We start from the raw sequence: 23,911 nt of genomic DNA, 5'->3' as shown, positions 1-23,911 counted from the left end.
GTTACTGTAGCTATAGCAACAAAGATAGATATGAGAACTATTGCACACTCTGGGGTGGGATATTATTGCACCCCAGATTACCACATAAAAGTAATGATGTACAGCTTTTCATACGTGCACAGGCATATACCAATGAATATGTGTACATCAATTAGCGTATGTGCAAGTACACAATTGTCTTTGAGTATATTTCCTATAGGTCTGTCTCTTTCTCTCTTTCTTTCAATCTTTCCCTCGTTCACTGTGTTTATGGACATGTGGGCGTGAGTGTGTGTTTTTGTGTCTGTGTGAGTCTATGTGTTTGCACGTGTGTGTGTTTCTGCTTGGATAAGTGTAGGCTGGAGAGACTAAGGAGAAAGGGAGTGAATGTGTGTGTGTGTGTGTGTGTGTGTGTGTGTGTGTGTGTGTGTGTGTGTGTGTGTGTGTGTGTGTGTGTGTGTGTGTGTGTGTGTGTGTGTGTGTGTGTGTGTGTGTGTGGGTGTAGAAAGGATGTGCAGTGCGCAGTGTGTGTCGTGTTTATATTTCTGACCATTAAAGTCTCCACCCCCCCAAACCACCCATGTTATCACACACCTCTCAGATGAGTCAGCCATGGGGCTGTTGTGGCTGGTGAACTGGTGGAATAGGGCCCTCTATTATGGGCTACTGTTAGGCCCAATCCTATTTCTACCCCTTACCCCTTACCCCTTACCCCTTACCCCTTACCCCTTACCCTTACCCTTCCCCCTTCCCCTCCCCCTTAAAAACAAGGGGGAGGGGTAAGGGTAAGGGGTAGAAATGGGATTGGGCCTTAAACTGTCCATGGTTTTCATAGGGTAGGTGCACTAATCATATAATGTTGCCCATATACATACACATCAGAAAGGCATTTTGAAACTGGCATTATGACACTGTTGCAAAGAATGACTAAATAACCTCGAAGATATTATTTCTAAAGAAATTATTAAAAGGATTCACCCTACTATCATTTCCTCCATTATAGCAAAGCTAAGGCAAGCAGGGAGAGGAATGAGGGATTCAGAAATAGATGAAGGACAACTCTTAAACAATATACACAGCCTTACTCGTTTTCTAACTTGCCGTCAATATTTCTTCGTTCATGTTAATAAATAATACGGCGCCACTGTGGATAATTTAGTCGTGCGTTAACTTTGCAAATTACAATTACATTATCGGCTTCAGTTTCATGTATAATTTACCGCGTTCTACATCTTACGAGGCTTCAGAATGTTCTGCTGCTTAGCACTTCAGATCCCTGTCTCTCCTCCTCTTCTCTCCCAATCGTTAGTTCCATTAAAACTCAGCAGGGTTTCTCTCTCTCTTTCTCCCTCTCCCCCTCTCTTTCTGTCTTTCTGATTCCCCCTCCCACTTTGTCATTCTGTCTTGCTGACTCCCTCTCTCTCTCTCCCTGTTTCTTTCCTTTCTTTGTCTTCACATATAGATCATTGATCCAAACATTGGTGGTGGGGTGTATTTGTCTGTGTGCCTATTTATTTGTGTGAGTGTTAGTGTAAATGTGTGTGTGTGTGTGTGTGTGTGTGTGTGTGTTTGTGTGTGTGTGTGTGTGTGTGTGTGTGTGTGTGTGTGTGTGTGTGTGTGTGTGTGTGTGTGTGTCCGTGTCCGTGTGCGTGTGTGTGTGTGTGTGTGTGTGTGTGTGTGTGTGTGTGTGTCATGCACAGACGGAGCCTGAACCCACTCTGTGCCCAAGCGTAAACTGATGACGCCAATACTCTAAATGGGATCCCAGCCTCCGTTGCGCTTGTCCTTATTGATCCATTCAGCTCCAGGACAACTATCCCAAATTAGCAAATAGATCACTGAAACTTGCTAAGCAATTAATTTAGCCTCAGAAATTTGTCTTGCGTTCGCCCATTCGGGAGTACAGATAAAGGAACCAAGGTGTACAACAGAATGATTCCCTCAAAGGTTCGTTCGCACCCTGGGTGCGTTTTAGGGCTCTACTAATAGCATCCACCGGCCAACCACCTCAAACCGTGAAGAAAAAGAATGCACATTCAAGAGAAAACACTTCTGAAGCACTTCAGGAGTTGTTGTATTGAAGCCGGCCGTGTCCTTGAAGTGCGTTCCCTGTGTTCGGTCCTTATTGTGGTGCGGAGAGGCGCCGTGGCGCTGTCTGCCAGGGCCCTGGGACCAGCGCCGCTCTGAGAGCGTGCCAGGGAGTTGGACCCCGGCCCTGAGCCGCCGCAGCCCTAATGAGCCGTGTGACGAGCAACGGGCTGTCCGTCGTGCTCGCTCGCTCTCTCTCTCCATTCTTCTCCCCCCCCCCCCCCCCCCCCCTCTCCATATTTCACATTCATGCATATACTCTGGTGTCTTTCAACGGGGGACTTTGGCTATTATTGTTTGTTAGCATCCGTCTGTTCATCCCCTCTCAAGCCTAGCGGTTGATCTGCTGCATTTTTATTAGCTGCTTCTTTCATACAGGCGACGCGTTTAATCCCAGCAGTGAGGCCTGCCGATAGTGCATGATGGGCTTTTCATGGTTCCGGACGCAGAGCTGTTTGTTGTGAAACACTGTTGGTTTTGTTTCTGCTTTAGAAAAGATAGCATTGAAACGTAATTGAAAATTGTTAGACACACATTGAAGATCAGTTAGTCATTGGGTACCGGGCAGGACAACGTTTTAGTCTGTTTCCCTCCATCTCATTAAATCTTCTGTGGGAGTGTCATGTTCTTGTTTTGAGGACTAATATTAAGTGACATATTGATATGCAGCTAATTGCTGGCCAGTTCTTTAAGAGTGAAGTCCTTTGGAAGCGAGTGCCAAAACATTTGCGTCGCGTTTTGATGTTCTACTCAAACATGGCTCGAAATTAAACGTCAAATTGCTAAATCAAGATGTGTGACATATTTACTCAAAACTGATTGTACAAAATGTACAGGGAGCAATCATTAATGATTAAAGTGTCAGATTTGGAGGGTTGAAAATTTGCGTGCAATAAATATATCCTACATCTATTACATTTCCCAAAGACGAAATGAGGACTTTTTTATTCTTGATTCTTCCTAAGAATGCCTCTTTCCAAAGCATTTGGAAGCGTCTGACCTCATAGCTGAAACGTTGGTGAAAAGCTTCCTCCAGCTGTATTTTATATCTGAATTCACGGTTGAGAAGGTTGTCTAGGATTAGAGACCTCGCTAAGCCTTGGTATAAACTCTGTTTGCAGGGCAAACTGCACCAAGGTATCGTACAAGCAAACTTGGCAATAGGCAGCTGTGTCCTCTTTCACCTTCAACGGCTGTACAAGAACGATTTTCCTCCAAATATGTTTAATTATTGATGGGCTACGGCGTTGTTGGAGAAAGCTGTCAGGGTGCATTTAGTTATCGCTGCATGACAAGGGGGCAGCTTGCTTTGGAGTGAGGGGCTACGTTATTTCTTACCGTGTTTGCTAGTGTTTGGTCAAGGTATACAGTTTCACCCATGTACGCGTGTAGATGTGTTCCTTGAATTAGGGATGACATACAATTGTGTAAGTAACAAGTCACACAACACCCATACAAGTATGAGAGCTGTCATTACTGGATCAAGTGTGTCAGTGTGTCAGTGTGTATGTGTGTATGTGTGTGTGTGTGTGTGTGTGTGTGTGTGTGTGTGTGTGTGTGTGTGTGTGTGTGTGTGTGTGTGTGTGAGTGTGAGTGTGAGTGTGTGTGTGAGAGTGGGACTATGGGTTTGAGGGCAGAAGATAATCCCTAATGGTTCACTGGTGTCCTGTCGTTCAAAGAGAGAGACTCTCTGGGACCCAGTGCTCATATAAAGCTGTAGCGACCTCATAAACGGTCACTCTCTGTACTCTCTGGGCTTTCACAGTGAGTACCTTCCACTTTCGATGGACAAAAGACACACGGAAGCAGCAGCGCAGGAAACAGCAGTGCTGTCTGTTCGACAAGAAGCATTCATAAGGTTTTATTTAACCATTGTTCTTTTTGCTTCTCCTCCGTCTCCTTGTTTGTAGTTCTTCACAGACCCCTGTGCCAGCAGCCCTTGTCTCCATGGAAACTGCAGCCGCGGCGACGGAGAGTTAGAAGGGGAGACAGCTTACACCTGCGAGTGCACCGAGGGCTACGAGGGGGAGAGGTGTGATCAAAGCTTACCCGACCCATCCACTGCCAACTGGGACCCGGCCACTCCGTCTGCCCCTGAGCTGGCTACACCAATCACCTCCACCGCCTCGGCCGCCACTCAACCGCAACAGCCAACCAGCTCCCCCTCCACCTCAGCTCCAGCCCAGCCCACCCTGCAACCATGGCAACCGAAGGCCGGGCAAAGGCTGCTTGTAGTGCTGTGGGAGGCAGAGAGGGTAAAAACACTTTGTCATATTGTACCAAACAGACAAGGAGCGTCTTCACTGGGATCTGTCTCTGAGTACAATATCGTTATTGGATTTTTCGCTTTTGTATTTGTGCGTGTGTGTGTTTGCATGTGCATTTGTGTGTTTGTGCATATGTGTATGTGTGTGTCTGGTTGTGTGTGTGTGTGTGTGTGTGTGTGTGTGTGTGTGTGTGTGTGTGTGTGTGTGTGTGTGTGTGTTTGCGCGTACATTTGTGTGTTTGTGCACATGTGTATGCGTGTATCTATATGTGTGTGTGTGTGTGTGTGAGTGTGTGTGTGTTTTTGAACGATTGTGGTTGTGTGTCCTTGTGGGATGCAGGTGACCGAGGGTCTGCACTGTGTGAGCCCGGAGCTGTGTGAGCTTACGTCCGGGACACTGACTCTGTCCGTAGAGGTGCCTGAGGAGACTGCTGTCAAGTAAGGCTACCGTCCTGGTACTCCTGCAGTCCATCCTGCTCTCAGGATGCATCAGGCGTTATTCAAATCTATTGGAGGCTTGTCAGACATTAGCAAGAGAAGCTGCACTGATGACCAGATGGAGGATAATCAAAAAATCTATTAAAAACCCATTCTAACCCATTCAGTAGTGGATCTATTGAATGAAATAACCCAATTTGTCTCCCTTCCTCTTGAGAGTGAGCAGAATTCAAATCTGTTAGTGACTCACTTCAAAAAAATAACATTGATTTCCCCCCCAAAAAAACACCAACATAAGCAACCTTTTGTCCATGGGCCTAATCAAAGGGTTGTGCTCCTTCCCAGCACTACCTTGGCAGGCTAGAGAGGTAAATAACGGTCATGAATTATGTACGGGGAGCAGTGGTCAAGGTGAATAGTGGAGGCCCTTAACGCTGTTCACTTCATTAGCGATAACAGCCACGACTCTGGGCTTGATCACGCTCCCATCGACGGGCACAGGCTCATTAGCTGATCCTCTGTTCCGTTTTGTTTGTGCCCTGAATACCCTCCCTAAAAAAGGCATGAAAGGACGAACACACATGCAGACACTCACCTCAAACACATGCGGAAAGAGAGTGCACACACACACACACACACAGACGCGTACACAAACCCACCACTTCATTTGAAGTGGAGGAGAGGTAGAGAGAGATAGAGAGAGGGAGAAATGTGTTTCATGTGTTTTTCTCTAAATTATTTAGCATTTATGAATAATTACGAATTAATTAGTATTAATAAAAAATAATGAATTATTTATTCATATTAAATATATATATTAGAAAGGCACTATATCATAATACATTAAATTATACATATTTTAAATATATCTTTCTACCTATATATACACCTACATACCTATCTCCTGGAGCTAATCTATCAGCTGTGATCCGTCCCTTGCAGGGTGCTGGTGAACGCCAGTGGGGCTCCGGTGCTCTGGCGTGTGGGGGAGGAGGGCTTCCTCCGCTCCTCCCTGCTGGAGGGCACCATGATGTGGTTCCAGGAGGCCGTGGATGGGCTGGTGGTACCAGAACACTCCCTGCCCCTGGGACAAAACTACTTCCTGAGTAAGACCCTGCCAGACACACACACACACACACACACACACACACACACACACACACACACACACACACACACACACACACACACACACACACACACACGCACACACACACACACACACACACACACACACACACACACACACACAGCAAAGACACTTACACTAGCACACAAACACACACACAGACACAGAAAGACACACACAGACACACACACACACACACAGACACACACAGACACACACAGACACACACACACACACACACACACACACACACACACATACACACACACACACACACACACACACACACACACACACACACACACACACACACACACACACACACACAACAAAGACATAAACACAAGTAAACAACAAAGATACTTAAACTAGCACACACACCAAACACATAAACGCATGCAAAGAACAAAGACACAAGCACACAAGCATGAATACACACACACAAACAATACATATTCATATAAATCTGCATAGGATCCTTACTTTTTGAAGTAATAGAAGAGCAGGTAGAGAGGAGAAAGTCTGCAAGGACATGTCTACTGTACCAATGAGAGGTGCCAGCAGGGTACCATCACCACTATTGAACTCTCAAAGAAGAACAGCTTTGACATCAAAGTACCCCTTTCACACGTTTTGCAATGACAGAAGACATCTTGGAGCTAATAAAATATAATTTTACATTCATTCTTTAAATGTCATTGAGGGAGAAGGGAATGCTATTTGAATACATGAATATAAATTGAATATTTGCATATAAAGAAAACACAAAACTCTACTATTATCGTGTTTGTGATTGCGATTAATATTCAACCTTTGTTCGAATACGGCATACACACATGCACCCACACAAGCACCCACAACCATGCACCCACACACACACACACACACACGCATTCACACACGCACGCACGCACGCACACACACACACCCACACGCAAACACGCACACACACAAACGGATGTTGTTCGAGACCATCACTTGGGATATTAAAAGCTTTTACTGGCGGCGGCAGGTGTTAGATGGTAGGGGTTAATGTGAGTCACGCTATCAGACTGGGGGGGTCATGCTGCTGTCTCCATCAATGTGAGGCTGGCGGCCCCCTGGCAGTGGGGGACGGCTGGCTTACTCTGTCTCTGCAAGGGCTGGCTGGTTCCACATTGCTATGCTACAAGTACCCAGCGTTTACACAGACCCTACCCTAACCCGCCTGGACACTGACCTTGGTCATGTCTCACAGCAGCGTTACACAGCCTCTGTGACTGCTTAAATCAGCCAGGGAGCCAAGGGTCAGAAGAGGGGGGAGAGATGGGATGGATAGAGAGACAGGGAGAACCAGAGAGAGAGAGAGAGAGAGAGAGAGAGAGAGAGAGAGAGAGAGAGAGAGAGAGAGAGAGAGAGAGAGAGAGAGAGAGAGAGAGAGAGAGAGAGAGAGAGAGAGAGAGAGAGAGAGATAGAGAGAGAGAGAGAGAGAGAGAGAGAGAGAGAGAGAGAGAGAGAGAGAGAGAGAGAGAGAGAGAGATTGATTCATACTGCTAAGGAGCCAGGCAGATTTATAAATTAAGGGAAGGAAATTGAGAACGAAGATAAGAAGGAGAAAGATAGAGGACAATAATAAAGGTGTAATTGAGAAAGATTAGAAGCCATTTTTCCTCTTTAGCTTTTGCATAATAAGCATAATATGAGCAAAGATATAAGTGTTCATACTCTCGTACACGAGGCATGTTAAATGACTAGGGTAGGTAAGAAATGATGTTTGTACAGGCACCTGCATATCTGCAAATGTGGGGGTCTGTGTGGTAGGTCTGTCCCGCTGGGATAATAGTTTATGGACTCGGATCATCGTCTTAATGTTGCCAGTTAATCTTTATTGCAATGTTATATTCATCGAGGACCCCCTGTAGCTGTCTGCCTTGATGCGGCTCCTAATACGACTTTATTTTATAGTGTGGGCACCAAGACACGGCAAAGATTTTTTACAAAGTTTTTATTTTGCTTTACTTGAGAGAGTTCACTTGGGAACATTATTTTCCCATTGTTTCCCATAGTAGTGAGGGCTACTTTACAAAGCATAATATTTTTCTCTGTATTCAAATTTTTTTCCTAACACTAATCATTTGACTGTAGTCATGCCAGTGCCCATGATTAACACCATGAGATGCACCTGTGTTTTCCCTACCGTTCCATCTCTGTGATAAAGGCCTTGTACTACATCACTCCTTTTCTATGTTCACAAATAAGCATAACTTTGACCTGTATTCAGGCATACTGCGTGTGGGCTCCCCCACTGCCCCGGAGGTGACACTGCGTCTCAACCTGACGGTGAAGGCCAGCAGCTGCGTGGAGCCAGGCAGCCGCTTCAGTGACCCACAATGCTCTGGGAAAGGAAAGTGCATCACGCAGCCTTCTGCGGTAAGTCCGGACCCTTCCATAGAGGATGTCCGCCGGTGAGCCAAGGCACGGATTCAACATGAAGACTTTTAATCAGTGAATCCAACATGAGACATTGAAATCATTGAATCTGAAACGTCAAATCCACACTGTGTGCAACATGAACAAAGATTAACTGAATCCGACTTTACACATTGAATTCAGTACACATTGCAGACATAGTTAACCTTCACATCCCTTCCATATACCACCATGGTAGGAGACATTAGGAAAAGAGGCTGGGGAAAAAAAAAAGTGTGTCTCCACTCTCTCACTTATCCAGTTACACAAATCTATTGATTTACACATTGAACAATGCAATGGCTAGCGAGCATATCCACGGCAGTGCCCAGCAATACAAACAACACCGATTTGTTTCTGATCAATGCACGCCGGCCCGCTTATGGTATCATGCTCACAGTAAAGCAAACAAAGAAGAGAGATGCTCTCTTATCAACTGGGGCGCCCAAACATCTTAAGCAGGCCGGCATCTACTGCCCCCCCCCCTCCCCCAGGTCCCCGGGGTGCCATTGAGTAGCAAAACAAACTAGAATAGGGAGAAGAAGTCCCATCAGAAAGAGCAGAACAAGCCAGACATACACGGACAAACACAGAACCAAGAGAGGGCCAGCCCCGAGACAGGACAGGGCAGATCTGAACAACACGGCTCTGATCTCAGAGCACACTGAAGGCTGGTGACGGGAACCGGCCTGGGAGCTGAACATCATTGAAAGTTTATTTGTTCTGCGATTAAAGCCCTCGTTCTTCAGAGGCTACCAGAGGCTAAGAAAAGACCACAAAATCCACACCCCACCCGCGTTATGTACTGCACTGCAGTGCAATCTATTAATCATCACTCTTCATTTTGAGAGCTGCACACAAGCACACAGTATCTGTCGTTGCAAATAGAAGACAACTAAAGAATAACCTGGGTCATTTGTTCTGTGTCTCCCCACACCTCTGTTGCATGCGCTCTGTAATAAGGAGGAAGAGGAGGAGGATGAGGAAGAGCAGGAGAGGAGGAGGAGGAGCAGGAGGGGGGGAGGGGGATGGGAGCTCTTAGAGGAAGGGAGGTGGAGGGCTCTAATGGAGGAGCGATGGTGAGATAGTGAGGGGAGGCGCGCCGGAGCCGGGGGGGCTGCGCAGAGTTCTAGTGCCTGCAAAGCCCGGGGATTTGGGTGCAAAGGGTCTGTTTGTGCTGAGGCTGACGCTAGCTTAGCAAGTTTCACAATTTCACAGAGAAGGTTGGAGGAGGAGGGGGGGGGCGGGGGGGGGGGATAGGCGGTGTTTCAAAGGCCTTGCTGCCAAGAAGTAGCAAGAAAGTGTTCCCTTTCGTCTGAAGTCGTTATCCTTAACGCATGACAATAGCTGCCTCATTATCCCATTGTTAAAGGAGGGTTAGCTGTCGTACCGCACGACTGCAGCAAGAGCGCGGTGGTACTTTCTCTTTTTCTTCTTGCCTCATTATTTTGTCTTCATTCAGAATTCATATTGAATGAATGTACTCAGAGACGTCTCGAAACGACGAAAGTGTTCAACTTGTGTTTGTGTGTGTGTGTGTGTGTGTGTGTGTGTGTGTGTGTGTGTGTGTGTGTGTGTGTGTGTGTGTGTGTGTGTGTGTGTGTGTGTGCATATCTGTGCACGTCCCCCTGTCCCCATCCCTACCCTACAGAGCACGTTCTTCTGCGAGTGTGAGGATGGATACACAGGCATCTTCTGTGAGGAGTTTGACGCCTGCCACCACCGGCCGTGCCGCAACAACGCCACCTGCTCCGACGTACGGCAGGGAGACCAGGGGCGCAATTTCACATGCGCCTGCCCCGCAGGTGTGTGTGTGTGTGTGTGTGTGTGTGTGTGTGTGTGTGTGTGTGTGTGTGTGTGTGTGTGTGTGTGTGTGTGTGTGTGTGTGTGTGTGTGTGTGTGTGTGTGTGTGTGTGTTTGTTTGTTCTATGTAATAATAGTTAATAACGCATCAAAACAAACAAACAAACAATCCCATTAATATTTCCTGTAAAAAATAATAATCAATTATTATTCTCTCAGTTTGTACATAAAAAAATGTAATAATAGTGATAATAGTAATAATAATAGTAATAAATGGACAATTATAGGACCATCATACTTATGTTGCACTGTTTGAATAAACGACGTGGTACTATGGTGCATCCACATGTTAAACTCTGTGGAGACACGATTCTACTCTCTGTTGTGCTGCACACGAGGATTTGAAAGGTTTCATTGAGATGCATGGAGACCCACTTAGGGCTTAGAACTTTACCCACATAGAGAACAACATGGAGCTCTCCTCTTTGTGTCGGAGAAAGACTCTAAATGAAGGAGATGGAGAGCCTTTGATGTCGTCAGTGAGACCTATTTTGGAATCCAAACACACAGCGAGGGCAGGCTAGCAGGGACGTGTGAATTATCTGATGTAGTTGGAGCAGACGACTCGTCACAAGCTCTCCCATAAGTCTATGTGCCCGCTAACCATCCCTTCATGAGGTTATGTATGAGTGAAGCTGGTGTTTCTCGTATTACGCTACTGTTACAAGGTACCAGGTATATGGATACCTCATCCTTTTTAACCTGCTTTTTAACAGAGGTGGCCAATGTTTTTTTTCTTGTTTATGAGGGAAACCAGGCTGGTTTTGTCACATTGTCCATAGATGACAAAAACCATGATATGATGGTTATCTAATTAGTCAAAATGTTATTGATAAGCACGTGAACATACATTGAAGACTATTATTCCTGTTTTTTCACAAATTCTGTTAGGTTGCCTAAAAAATTCAAATAGGCGAGAAGAGGGATAATCTTTACAACAGCATATGCCGACAGATTGCTTCCTGCAATAACACAGCTCTCCCCATCTGCATTATTGGATCATTTGAGATAAGTAGTAATGCAGCTGAAAACAAGCCCGCTTCAGCCCAGAGCGCAAGGAACAACACCGTTTTCTCTGCCAAAACACCCCTGCTGGCAAAGTGGACAACTGAGTGTCTCTGTTGGCCTTCTAGGTTATGAGGGGGAGAGGTGCCAGTTTCTGGTGGACCACTGCCTGTCCCAGCCCTGCAAGAACGGAGCCACCTGCTTCAGCAGCCAGGCAGGACCCAGGTGCTACTGCTCTGAAGGTGAGCTCTCCAATCAGAGACGGTTCATTCAAAGCCCCATTCATAGTGACCGTCATGGATATAAACAACATTGATGCATGCACATATGTTAATGGATATGTGCGTGTATACACTCAGAGAATATACATAGATGGAGTACATACACATAGATATGTTGTACATTTGGTCATTTTGACACTTGAACTTCAGAGTAGCTAATAGATTTATATTAGATTTATATTTGTCATCTGCATCCTTGTAGGTGGTGCATGGTAGGCATTGCATCAAACAAGGTCATCTAGATACACACAGAAACATATCTATGTATACCACAAAGGACCCAATTGTGTGTCTTCCTCTGCAAGTGAGTCCATCCCCACACAATCCAATCCTGTAAACCAAGCCCAGACAGCACAGATCACAGGTATACGTGTTTGCATTCATATTTCCTCCAGCGTGACGCCACGAGTTTCTGAGTTCACCCGGCTCCTAGTGTGCCCTGCGTGCGTGCTCTGTGTTTATCAGTATCTGTTCCACTTAGATGCTTAATTTAAACCTCCCTCCGCCGGTTTAATTAGTTACCCTAGCCTCAGCGACCCATGCCAGAGTCTCCAAGGAATGCTCTGACCGCAAAACTTGTACAGAAGCAGTGGCCCCCTCTACGCCAGAGCAAGCTAGTCTACTTTCAAACAAACACGTGATCATGGATACACATACATACACACTCACACAAACACACACACGCACACACACACACACACACACACACACACACACACACACACACACACACACACACACACACACACACACACCCACACATACACGCACACATGCACACAAACACACACATACGCACACATGCATACATACATAAAACACAAAACACACACACACACACGCATGCATACACGCACACATAACCCAATTCACATGAATGCAGACAACACAGTGGGAGCGGAGGAGGTAGTCACTAGTAATACTGCGCTCAGCAATACTGCGCTCAGATCAGCACGGGAGAGGTGGTGGCACGGTCAGAGGGAGTGTTTCTGAATCCAGGTAGGCCCCCCCCAGCGGTGCCCTCACTCTGATAAGGGGGAGGTCTTGCGAAGGATTTCATGATTAATCTCCATCCCCCGCGACCATCCCTGGAATTCATAATCCATCACTCCTTGAAGTTCAGAAGATGAGTTTCCACGGATACGTGGAGCGGCTTCGGGGACGGGCGGCAGCTGTTACTAACGTATGATTAGCGCCAGGAGAGGTTTGGAGGAGCTGGCCTGCGTGCAGGAAGCCAGAGAGGGTTTCAGCGCACTTCATTCTTTGAAAGTTTATTTTGAAACAAGGTGGCCGTTAAGTCCTCTGCTCGTTCCAGGCTCCTTGTGTTATTGTGTCCAGCCTTCATCCGTTTTTTTGTGAACGTCGTGAAAGGCATAAATTCAACTTTGCATGCACCACCTCGACCTAATGTAGCGCATGCATTCATTCCAGTCCCTGAAATGACTTGATATCCAGATGATGACTATGGAGAATGTATTAGAAATAGGCAGGGATCAAAATAGACAGAGTCAGAGGCAGGAAGGGAAGAGACAAGTGAATTGGTGCCATAAAGTGGGAGAGAAAGAGAGCGCGGGGAGAGAGCGAGGGAAGGGTAGAGATAGGAACAGGGCGAGGGTGAGAGAAGGGGGAGACTGGCTATATTAACATTTTTATTATTGGCAGGTTTATGTGCAATAACAAGAAATCACTTGGGGAAATCGAAAACTATGTGTGTGTGTGTGTGTGTGTGCGTGCATGTGAATATTTCTGTATAAGTGTGTTTGTATGGGTGTCTGTAAATGTGTGTGTGTGTGTGTGTGTGTGTGTGTTTGTGTGTGTGTGTGTGTGTGTGTGTGTGTGTGTGTGTGTGTGTGTGTGTGTGTGTGTGTGTGTGTGTGTGTGTGTGTGTGTGTGTGTGTGTGTGAGAGAGTGTATGGGCGTGTGTACAAGGGTGAGTGTGCGTGTGTGTGTATATGAGTGTGTGTGCATCCACATGTGTGCACGGTTGTGTGTGTGTATGTATGTGTGTGTTTGTAATGTGAATAAGCAGGCTAGTGTTTGTTAGCACACAATAAATATTTCAAGCACACGGTCCTGTCCTACATTGTAGGGAGTTCTGCAGTGCAGCAGCAGCAGGGGGTATTCTCGTTTGAGGAAACAGAACCCAGGGTACACACTTCCAGCCAGACAGTTATTGTCCATGATCAGGAGAGATGGTGGATACATTTGAAAATGCAAACATTTTCACTTCATTTTGGCCTTTCTTCCATTCAATGTTTTTACCCCCAGAAAACTGAGATTTTCCAAAGACACTCTCCCAAGGGTTATACATTTGAGAATTTTGGTGTTGTCTTGTAGTGTAGCCGGGAACACGCATGAAAGCCCTCTACATGAGATAATGTGTGTGTACACGTGTGTGTGCATGTGTGTGTGTGTGTGTGTGTTTGTGTGTGTGTGTGTGTGTGTGTGTGTGTGTGTCTGTGTGTGTGTTTGTGTAAGTGTGTGTGTGTGTGTGTGTGTGTGCGAGTTTAAAAGTGTGTGTGTGCGTGTTTGTGTGTGTGTGTAAACACCATTTGTGCACACAAATTTATTGCAATAAATTCCAATGCAGCTGTGAGTGCGTACATGTGTGTTTGTGTGTGTCTGTATATATGTGTGTGTGCTTGCTTGCCTGCGTGTGTGTGTCTGTGTGTGTATGTGTGTGTGTCTGTGTGTGTATACGTGTGTGTGTGTGTGTGTGTATATGTGTGTGTAAACACCCTTCGTACATGTGTCATGTAATAAATTCCCGTGCTGCTGGCCGGCTCCTTACAGATATATCTGATGACTCTGCTGAACATAGACAGTGAGCACAAAGACAGAGCCGCTCTCCCTTCTATATTAAGAGAAGAGCATTCATCAGAGCTCTCCCGCCACTGGGACCCTAACCCTCCAGTCTCTCCCAGGCCGGCCCCTCAGCCCTTCCTCACAAGCCCACATTTCTCTGTTTAAAGTCATTTTTATTTTCCTTTCCCTATTTGAAGGTGACATAATTCTACATATTTTAACTCTCTCTCTTACACATTTTCAATAATGTATAATGTCAATAAGGCAGAATGGATACTGTCAATTATATTTCCATTTATATTCTACGTTAACATTTCTTATAATGCGTGTATACGTAGATGAAGTGGTTCAGAGATTTTTGGCAAAACCTTAGCATATAACTATTCTTAAATGATTATCTGTTTTTAAGTTCTTATGTTTCTTATTATCCTTTCTGGGATTAATACAGCACATTTTAATTATGTTATCTTATGTTATCTAACCCTACTTTAGCATACTTTGTCGCTTATCCCCACATTTTCCATCAGGGATTAAAGTATATCGTATCTTACCATACCGTATAACCTCGTCTAACCTTAGCCCCTTATCCCATCCTATCTTATCTATAATTAACCTTCTCTCTCTCTCTCTCTCTCTCTCTCTCTCTCTCTCTCTCTCTCTCTCTCTCTCTCTCTCTCTCTCTCTCTCTCTCTCTCTCCCTCTCTCCCTCTCTCCCTCCAGGCTACCAGGGGGCTATGTGTGACCAGAAGGCGGACCCCTGTGCCTCCGGCCCCTGCCACAACAACGGGACCTGCTACGCCCAGGGCCCCGCAGGCTTCAGCTGCAGCTGCCCGGCCGGCTTCACGGGGCCCACCTGCTCCCAGCTGGTGGACTTCTGCGCCCTGAACCCCTGCGCCCACGGGATCTGCCGCAGCGTGGGGAACAGCTACCGCTGCCTCTGTGTCCCGGGTGAGACCCCATCGCGCCCCGCCGTCGCTTCATCAGCACTCGGAAAATCAGTCGACGTTAACGTGAGAGGGAACGTTTTTGGGAAGGAGTGAGCGGGAATAGTTTACGTTTGACTGCCTGGTTTTTGGGATCGTTTATTGCCCGGCTCAACTCAAAGTAAACTGTGGAACTGTGCGTCTGCACAGGTCGCAGTCCTTTCCTCCGATGTTTAAGGACAAAGGATGAATACATTGGCTACCTGCCACTAACTCACCTGTTCTCTGATTGGGTTGTTGATAGCCATGCCCCCTCCTTTTTCAATGCTACCAACAGAGCTCAACCACCTCAACCCCATTGGTTGTGAATCTGGTGTGGTGTTTGTTGCTGAAGTACAGGTGTGTATATCTGTGCATCCAAGATATGCCTCTATGTCTAGTGACTCCTATTCTCGGGGTCCCCATGTTTAGGGCTTTTGAAAAGAGTGACTTTTGTGTGCCATGGGCTTCCATCCAGAGGCAGTGAAGAAGGTTCAGCTGAAGGGAGGATTATTTTTAGAAGTTATTGGCAGCGGTAGCCGTATGCTGACACCAATTGAACGGAATGATGACTAATCACAATGTGTGTTTTAGTCCTCATTTCCCTCTGCTGAGGGACGGTAAAGGCATTATTGAAATGCCTGTAAAGATAACGTGATATCCGATCTTTGTTCCTCTGTGTTGGGACACACACAGACACTGTCTGTCGGACGGGCTGCGGACCGCGGCCCGATGCTCTTCATGACTTTAGCTATTGTTTGACTGTTTGTGGCAGCCAATCATCCTCCAGTTTGGGGGTATTAAAGGAGGTCAGCGAGATGGAGGAGGGTTAGAGACGAGGAGGTTGTTTCAGATGAACACGGGGCTCTGCTTAAGAAGAGAACGATTCTTTTATTGTTTTTTGCTGACGTTAAAATAAGACGTCACTTTAATTGAGAATGAGAGTAGTCAATTGATTGTCTTAGGGAAACATCGTCCAATGCATGCATCAAGACATGAACTGTGTCTGTATGCATTGCTTTAAATCTTAAAAAAGGTATGTATTGCCTTAGAATCCTGTATTCGACATATATAGAATTGCAGATCTAAGCAAGACAAGCCTTTAAATACACACATGCAAGCATTCAAATGTGGAAACATATGAAAGTTATGTATTCCTATAATTATGCTTCTCCTGGCCACCATCTTGAATCATTGTGTTCTTCATCTCTTTGTCTCGCTGTCTGTTCACCCCACCCTACTCCTCTCCCGTCCTCTGTTGTCTGGTTGCCGCGGTTGCTTTGCATCTGTTTGTGTGTATCAATGTGTGTATCTGTATGTGTGTGTGTGTGTGTGTGTGTGTGTGTGTGTGTGTGTGTGTGTGTGTGCGTGCGTGCGTGCGTGCGTGCGTGCGTGCGTGCGTGCGTGCGTGCGTGCGCGCGCGTGTGTGCGTGGGTTTGTGTGGGTGTGTGTGTGTTTGTGGCTCCGAGCAGTGGTTCAGGCTGTGACAGAGCTACTTTGCCAGATGCTCTGGTCCAATCAAATAGCGATGCTCTGCCAGGCCTGTCTAATGGGATCTCTGAGATTGGTGATATGCAATTAGTTTCCCAGACATTACCTTACCGAGAACATGCGTACACACATGCACACTCACGCATTCGCGCAACGCACACACTCACACACTCACACACACGCACCCACCAACACACAAAACTGCCCCCCCCACACACACACACACACACACAAGCACACACACACACACAAGCACACCCACACACACACACACACACACACACACACACACACACATACACACACACACACACACACACACACTCACACACACACACACACACACACACACACACACACACACACACACACACACACACACACACACACACACACACACACACACACACACACACACACACCTTTAGACAACAGATGGAATACTGATGAGGTAGATAAAAGGTCATAACTGGGTATTTGTATTAGTGTGTGTGTATGTGTTAGAGTGTGTGTCCGAAGGCTTGTGTGTAAGCTCCTCCTGGTAATATAAAAGGGCTGCATGGGAATTGAGACAGAGAAGGGTCTAATTTACACACTCAAACACAGACGCACACACAAAGGCACACCCACACACACACACACACACACACACACACACACATACACACACACACACACACACACACACACACACACACACACACACACACACACACACACACACACACACACACACACACACACACACACACACACACACACACAGAGGAAGACTACATGCTTTGGTTTGCTGGCTCTGTGACAGAAGCAGAGCACCACTGGGCGTGTGTGCAGACGGGCTTCCATCCCCCCGCTATCTGCCTCCCTGCTCAGGGGGGCGGCGGCGGCGGCTGGGGATCAGTCTCCCCAGCCCCTCATAAGGCAGCCCCTGCCTGGGAAAGAAACTTGACATTTCCCTGACATTCTCCTCCAAGGACCTGGAGGGCTCCAGTCCAGGCTCCTCCTTTATTCCCCGTCCCCTCACCAAACAACCATGTTAGCTGTTATAGGCCGCCGCCGCGCTAACTTTACTTTCCTTCACACGCATCTAGCACGCACATGTACACAGGCATACGCATTCACATACGCACGTGCACTCACACACGAGGCAAGTGAGGCATAATTCTGCCAGTAATCCTAGAGATGGGAGTCGTCTAAACTAATTATTGGAAGCTGGGGGGAAAGTCACTGAGAGTCAGTGTATCTGTTGATAGCTAGGCGACAGGCTATCAAAACATTAAAAGAAAACAGATGGTCAGTAGGTATCAGTGGTTTCACCCAATTGTATAAATGTGAGTAGGTACAGAAAGGCACATAAGTTATCCATCTCTCAAATCTATTGTAATCTACTCTTGGCAATGTCATACCCATGTTGGAATCTTCCAATATGTGTATTATCCACCAGTTAAGTCAGCAGATCACCTATCTCACCACTCCTCAATGTAGTGTTCTCCCTCTGCATCGACCTGTAACTATGACAGTATATCTTTTAGTCTCCGGTGTACTTGCAGGTACATCATCGTCCTTTGAAATAAAACGCTCTGTTAATTTGCTGCAGCCTGCCACCAAAAAAAAGGAAAAGCAGGAAAGCAAAAAGATGACTTTAAAGTCTGTTGACGTCTGTGTGCGTTGACCTTGGGAGTCACACGGTGTGGTGTTCTGACGTCAGACCCTTTTCTTTCCTCCCCTGCATCAATACGCAGCTGCCATCCAATGGTGGACATGGAGCACTGCATTTCATGTAGGAACCTGTCTCAACATGTAGAGACGTACAGGTGGACTGGGACTTCACAGATAACACATTGCTGTTTACAGTCAGTGTCTCAGCTTTTTGGAAAGGGAATACAGGGTATACAAGGGTTTACAGCCATATGTTGTCGTCTTGACACATTAGCGAGCGTAACCTTGTGAGGCATCCGTTTATTGCCGTCTAAACCATGTGCTGTTAACATCAAACAGTAGCTTTAATAACCAGGAGGGGATGCGTTAAATCCCCTGTGACTATGAAGACACCGGGCGCGGTGAAGGTCATGGAGGAGAGTGGGAGAACAAAATGGAGGGAGAGTTGAGTAACCTTGTGATTCTTTGGGATTCCTCCCCCATTAGGCTACCATGGCCTGTACTGTGAGGAGGAGTACAATGAGTGTCTGTCCGCCCCCTGCCAGAACTACGCCACATGCAAGGACCTCATCAACGCTTATGAGTGTGTGTGCACACCGCAATTTCAAGGTAGGTGTGTGTGTGTGTCTGTGTCTGCTTGTGCTAATGGATGCAGCGATATTGCATGTTTTGTTGCACTAACTTAAGTGCAATATATACATGATGTATATGGTGTGTGTGTCTGTGCGTGTGCGTGTGCGTGTGTGTGTGTGTGTGTGTGTGTGTGTGTGTGTGTGTGTGTGTGTGTGTGTGTGTGTGTGTGTGTGTTTGTGTGTGCGTGTACGTGTGCGTGTGCGTGCGTGTGTGTGAGTGGGTGCATGCAAGCATATTAATGATAAAATGCTATCTGTGGGTTTTCCCTGTTAGGAAGACACTGTGAGATTTACAAAGACCCCTGCCTGAAGATGCACTGCGTGAACGGAGGAAGCTGTGAGAGCACAGGCCTCAACACATCGTGTGTGTGCCCACCAGGATTCACAGGTAGGGACCCACTCACCACAGCCCTACACCCTCCATGCCAGGAGTATATATGTCATTAGCCTTAGCCTTTCAATTTAGGTCAGTTAATTTGCAGAACGTACATGATATATGCACTCGCTGGCCGCAATGCACGCCTAAAATTTCGTTGCATTTTAAACTTCTTTCTGGGTATGTGGAAAGCAAGGCTGACTTGTTATGTTATGAAGTCAGCGCTAAATGAAATGGAATCATCTTCTCTACCAGGGGACCTTTCAGACCCGTTGGGGTTCCTGATTTGATGCACAGTTTTGTCCCTGTCGGCCCAAATGATCATCATCTACAGCCTAAAGTGATGCTTTCTTCCACCCAATCAGGGGAGAGCTGCGAGGTGGATGTCAACGAGTGTGACAGCGACCCTTGTCACCACGGCGGCACCTGCATCGACCAATCAAACAGCTTCACCTGCCACTGCCCCCCCGGCTGGGTGGGACCCTGCTGTGAGATCCGTGAGTCAGCCTGCGGAGAACCCCATGATGAGCCATTACATCTAAAGACAGGCTCTGTCAACAAGGGCTTGTGTGTGTATTCATCTTTGTGTGTGTGTGTGTGTGTGTGTGTGTGTGTGTGTGCGTGCGCGCGGCTACGCCTCTGTGTGTGTGTGTGTGTGTTTGTGTGTGTGTGTGTGTGTGCGTGCGCGCGGCTACGCCTCTATCTGTGTGTCTGTGTGTGTGTGTGTGTGTGTGTGTGTGTATGTGTGTGTGTGTAGACCTGCAGTGGAAGCCGGCGCACCCCGACGACAACCTGACCACCATGCCGCGCCACTCGCTGTACATCATCATCGGCGCCCTGTGTGTGGCCTTCGTCCTCATGCTCATCATCCTCATCGTGGGCATCTGCCGCATCAGCCGCATCGAGTACCAGGGCTCGTCCCGCCACGCCTACCAGGAGTTCTACAACTGCCGCAGCATCGACAGCGAGTTCAGCAACGCCATCGCGTCCATCCGTCACGCCAGGTCAGCCCGCAGCGGCCTCCCAGAGCTCCCTTCTTTATACCGCCGGATCATTTATGCAGCATCTGATCTGTAACAAACACCATTCAAGTGTTGGACTTGAACTTGAATCAAGGCTCCAAACATTTGCCGCAGCTTTCTGTTAAGAATGTATAATCGGCTTCCCCTGGTGGTTCACCGGGTGGAGTGCGTACCGTTAAGGCCCAGTGCTGAGTGCAGAAACCTGGGTTTGAATCCTACCATGGTCATGTCCTCCCCTCTACCCTCCATACCTTCCTCTCTACCACACTTTATAATAAAGCATAAAAAGGGATCTTTAAAAAAAAAAGATGTATGTCTGTGATGTTTATTCTCCCCACTGTCCCATTTTTTTATTTTACATTTCTCGTTCTTCTTTTTTGTTATCTGTTAACGATTGTCCTTTTTAATGTTGTTACATGGGGTTTCTTCCTTGGTAAAGCACTATGAGACGGCCTTGTGTTTGAAGGGTGCTGAATATGTAAACATGCCTTGCCTTGATGTTCAAAAGGGTAATAAATATCAAGCTCCATCATCTAAGAAATTCAGTGTAAATGTCGTTGGATAAAAAGCAGCCCGCTTAGTGCCTGATACTAATACTAATTGTATGTGTTTTGTGGTTAGGTTCGGCAAGAAGTCAAGGCCTGCGATGTACGACGCCACTCCTATCACATACGAAGACTACAGCCCTGATGACAAGCCCCTGGTCACCCTCATCAAAACGAAAGATTTGTAAAACAATACAGGGGAGCTCACACCAGATCCCATCTACAGTATATCCACAAAAATACAGAATACACACGTACAACCAAAAATAGTGTACTCAAGTATTTCTTGAGAAGAAAAAATAATAATAAAGCAGCAGAACAAAACTGAATGTAAAGCGGAGAAGAAATAGAGTAAAATAAAAATAAAAAACACAAAAGTGTAGTAAAGTAGTAGAAAATATGGAATTTGATACGTATATTTTCAAAGTCCATAATAAGGCTATGTTGTAGCATCAAAGTATTCTTTGCATTTCATTTAGTTTGGTCGGTTATGGCAGTCATGCCGTCCACTTTGTTTAGGGTCTCAGCTGTGCAATAGGAGAGCGCCTGTAATCCTCCCCCCCCCCCCGGACCCTGTCTCCAGACGTAGGGCCCAGCCAAACACCAAAAACACACCATTTCCAATTATCGACTCAACAGGGGATGTTGCAAGCTGTCATGGCAGGTGTTGTTAGAAGTAGACACACTTCTCGTAGTGCAAACACTGTATGTCTTTCTCTATTTAAAAAGATGAGCAGTAGGCCGCCATACTCAGTGCATGGGTATAGATTTGATGTTTTATCTAAGTTCTTTTTCCGAGAACTCTCTTCTGGTATTTTTCCGTTGTGGTCGTATATCTATGTGTCACATTTGTGCCACCGTTTTTTTTTTAATTATATTCTCTTGGGCAACTTGTGGTTGGTAGATCAAACTTAAAAATATGTAACCAAGCAACCGTCCAGTAAATGCTGATGTGAACATGCGTTTTTCTTTTCTTTCTTAGTAGTTACTGTTTGCACCATTGACTGCACTATACTAAAGGTCCTGTACAAGTAAAGTGTAAACGGTGTTGAATAGTTTGTTCAAGTGGGTCCGACTGCAGGGGGATGGTTGGTCTGTCGGGGGCTGGACTCAAGGGGGGGCTGTTGAGCAGGGGGTTGGGGGGATATACGAAACAACGGGTTAAAGAGCAACTACACACTTAAGATAACATTTTAGTTTTCTGGGGTCTGAAGGGCTTGTTTGAGATTGATCCAACTGTCTCAGAGTAGCTGTTTCTGATACTTTGGCGTTCTCTCATGAATGAATAGCGAGAAATCAGTAGATACCAAAAAAAATGCAATGCTGGGTAAGTTATAAGAATAGAATTACAGAACAATCCTTTATTTTATTAGTATAGCACTTTACCAGGTGCTGAAAGATACACCAATTTGAATACTTTTCACAAAACTAAATAAATGAAAATATACCCGTAAAAACAACAGGATTTGAACAAACCAAATAGCAACAGAAGCTCCATTCACACCATCGCGTTGAACCTTCAGATTAGAGAATAGCTCCCAAACAGAACAGTTGATAACAAGGGGATGTGGATATAGAACGGGAGGGCGGTGACAACGGTGGGGGTTAAGACAACGTAGCAGGCGATGGCTCGACGACTCGTGTGTGTGTGTGTGTGTGTGTGTGTGTGTGTGTGTGTGTGTGTGTGTGTGTGTGTGTGTGTGTGTGTGTGTGTGTGTGTGTGTGTGTGTGTGTGTGTGTGTGTGTGTGTGTGTGTTGCCCTGCAGTTGGACGACTTTGTCTGTGCCCCTTTGCCGTCGCATTCAAGGCCGAGCCAAGTGATGGATGAGTCAGTAGGGCCTGTGAGACATCACATCTCTCTTCTCTTTTACTTTGTTATTTCCAAGACAGAAACCACATGTCTACCTATTATCTATGTTGAATGATGTAATAAAGTTCCAACTTAACACAACCTACACCCCTCTACATGAGTTGTTTCTGTTCACACACACAATGGATTTAAAAGAACGGCTTCCACAGCGGGCATCAGATGGGACCACTTAACAGAATGGACTGTCAGATATGAGTTATAGATAGCCCCTTATAGATAGCCCTGGCACTTGTGGTCTCGATTTGAGGGCCACGTCTTTTAATCATTGACCTTTGCCCTCCGTGGACCCTGGAGCACACCTCAGTTCCTCTCATTCTCAACACGACAGGCTGATAGAGGGGTGTTTTGAGACGGATTGACAAGCAGGGGGATGTAGGGAAGATATATGTGTGTGTAAATTGTACATATATATATATATATATAGATATAGATATATATATATAGATAGATATATTTTACAGTGAAGATCTAAGTAAATTTGTCTTAATGTGTTTGTGTGAGTGTGTTTTTGTGCATGTATTTGTGTGTTAGTGTGCATATGTTCTTCAGTGTGTGTGTGTGCGTGCGCGGGCGCGCGCGCGTGTGTGTGGGTGTGTGTGTCTGTGTGTGTGTGCGTGCATTTGTACACATGGGTAGGTTATATGTGTGCTGTATTTATTGTAGCATTTACAATTATATTACATAAAATAAATAATAATACCGAATAAATAATAATAGAAAATAATCAAATGATTCATGAAGATTTACAAAAAAATGTGTTTTGATAAACAATTACATTTCGCAATATATTTTTTCTGTTTTTTTTTTTTATTTCGAGGAGAATGACTATTTTTGTGCGTGGATACCATCATATTTTACTGCCTTCCCACACGAGAAAGATGCCAAAATATGTATCCTGCTTTCAAATGGTCAGGACTTACAATACTTATGCCTTACAATGTATGTAGGGATTTTGCATGGTCGATAGTTTTTCAACATTCCTGTACACAGGCTGTTAAATGCTTTCTTTTCCAACCACGGCCTGCACTCCTTACACGTTTGTTTAACGTCAG

At 46.0% G+C, this 23,911-nt stretch overlaps 1 protein-coding gene across 1 annotated transcript in view; it reads left to right on the top strand.

Moving 5' to 3' along the window:
• dner (delta/notch-like EGF repeat containing) overlaps positions 1–22,944 on the top strand; it is a 36,786-nt gene extending 13,842 nt beyond the window's left edge. Inside the window, exons 2-13 of the mRNA XM_030337076.1 lie at positions 3,978–4,322; positions 4,674–4,771; positions 5,714–5,877; positions 8,161–8,309; positions 10,000–10,153; positions 11,345–11,458; positions 15,023–15,250; positions 18,901–19,023; positions 19,321–19,434; positions 19,788–19,919; positions 20,180–20,426; positions 21,066–22,944. Coding sequence (XP_030192936.1) covers positions 3,978–4,322; positions 4,674–4,771; positions 5,714–5,877; positions 8,161–8,309; positions 10,000–10,153; positions 11,345–11,458; positions 15,023–15,250; positions 18,901–19,023; positions 19,321–19,434; positions 19,788–19,919; positions 20,180–20,426; positions 21,066–21,177 — 1,980 coding nt within the window. The 3' untranslated portion in view covers positions 21,178–22,944. The remainder of the gene's footprint in view (positions 1–3,977; positions 4,323–4,673; positions 4,772–5,713; positions 5,878–8,160; positions 8,310–9,999; positions 10,154–11,344; positions 11,459–15,022; positions 15,251–18,900; positions 19,024–19,320; positions 19,435–19,787; positions 19,920–20,179; positions 20,427–21,065) is intronic.
• Positions 22,945–23,911: the final 967 nt, after the last annotated feature.

The sequence above is a fragment of the Gadus morhua genome, chromosome 16, assembly GCF_902167405.1.
Source record: "Gadus morhua chromosome 16, gadMor3.0, whole genome shotgun sequence".
Taxonomy (NCBI): Eukaryota; Metazoa; Chordata; class Actinopteri; order Gadiformes; family Gadidae; genus Gadus; species Gadus morhua.
Note: the sequence above shows the minus strand (reverse complement) of the source record. Positions and strands in the feature narration are given on the sequence as shown.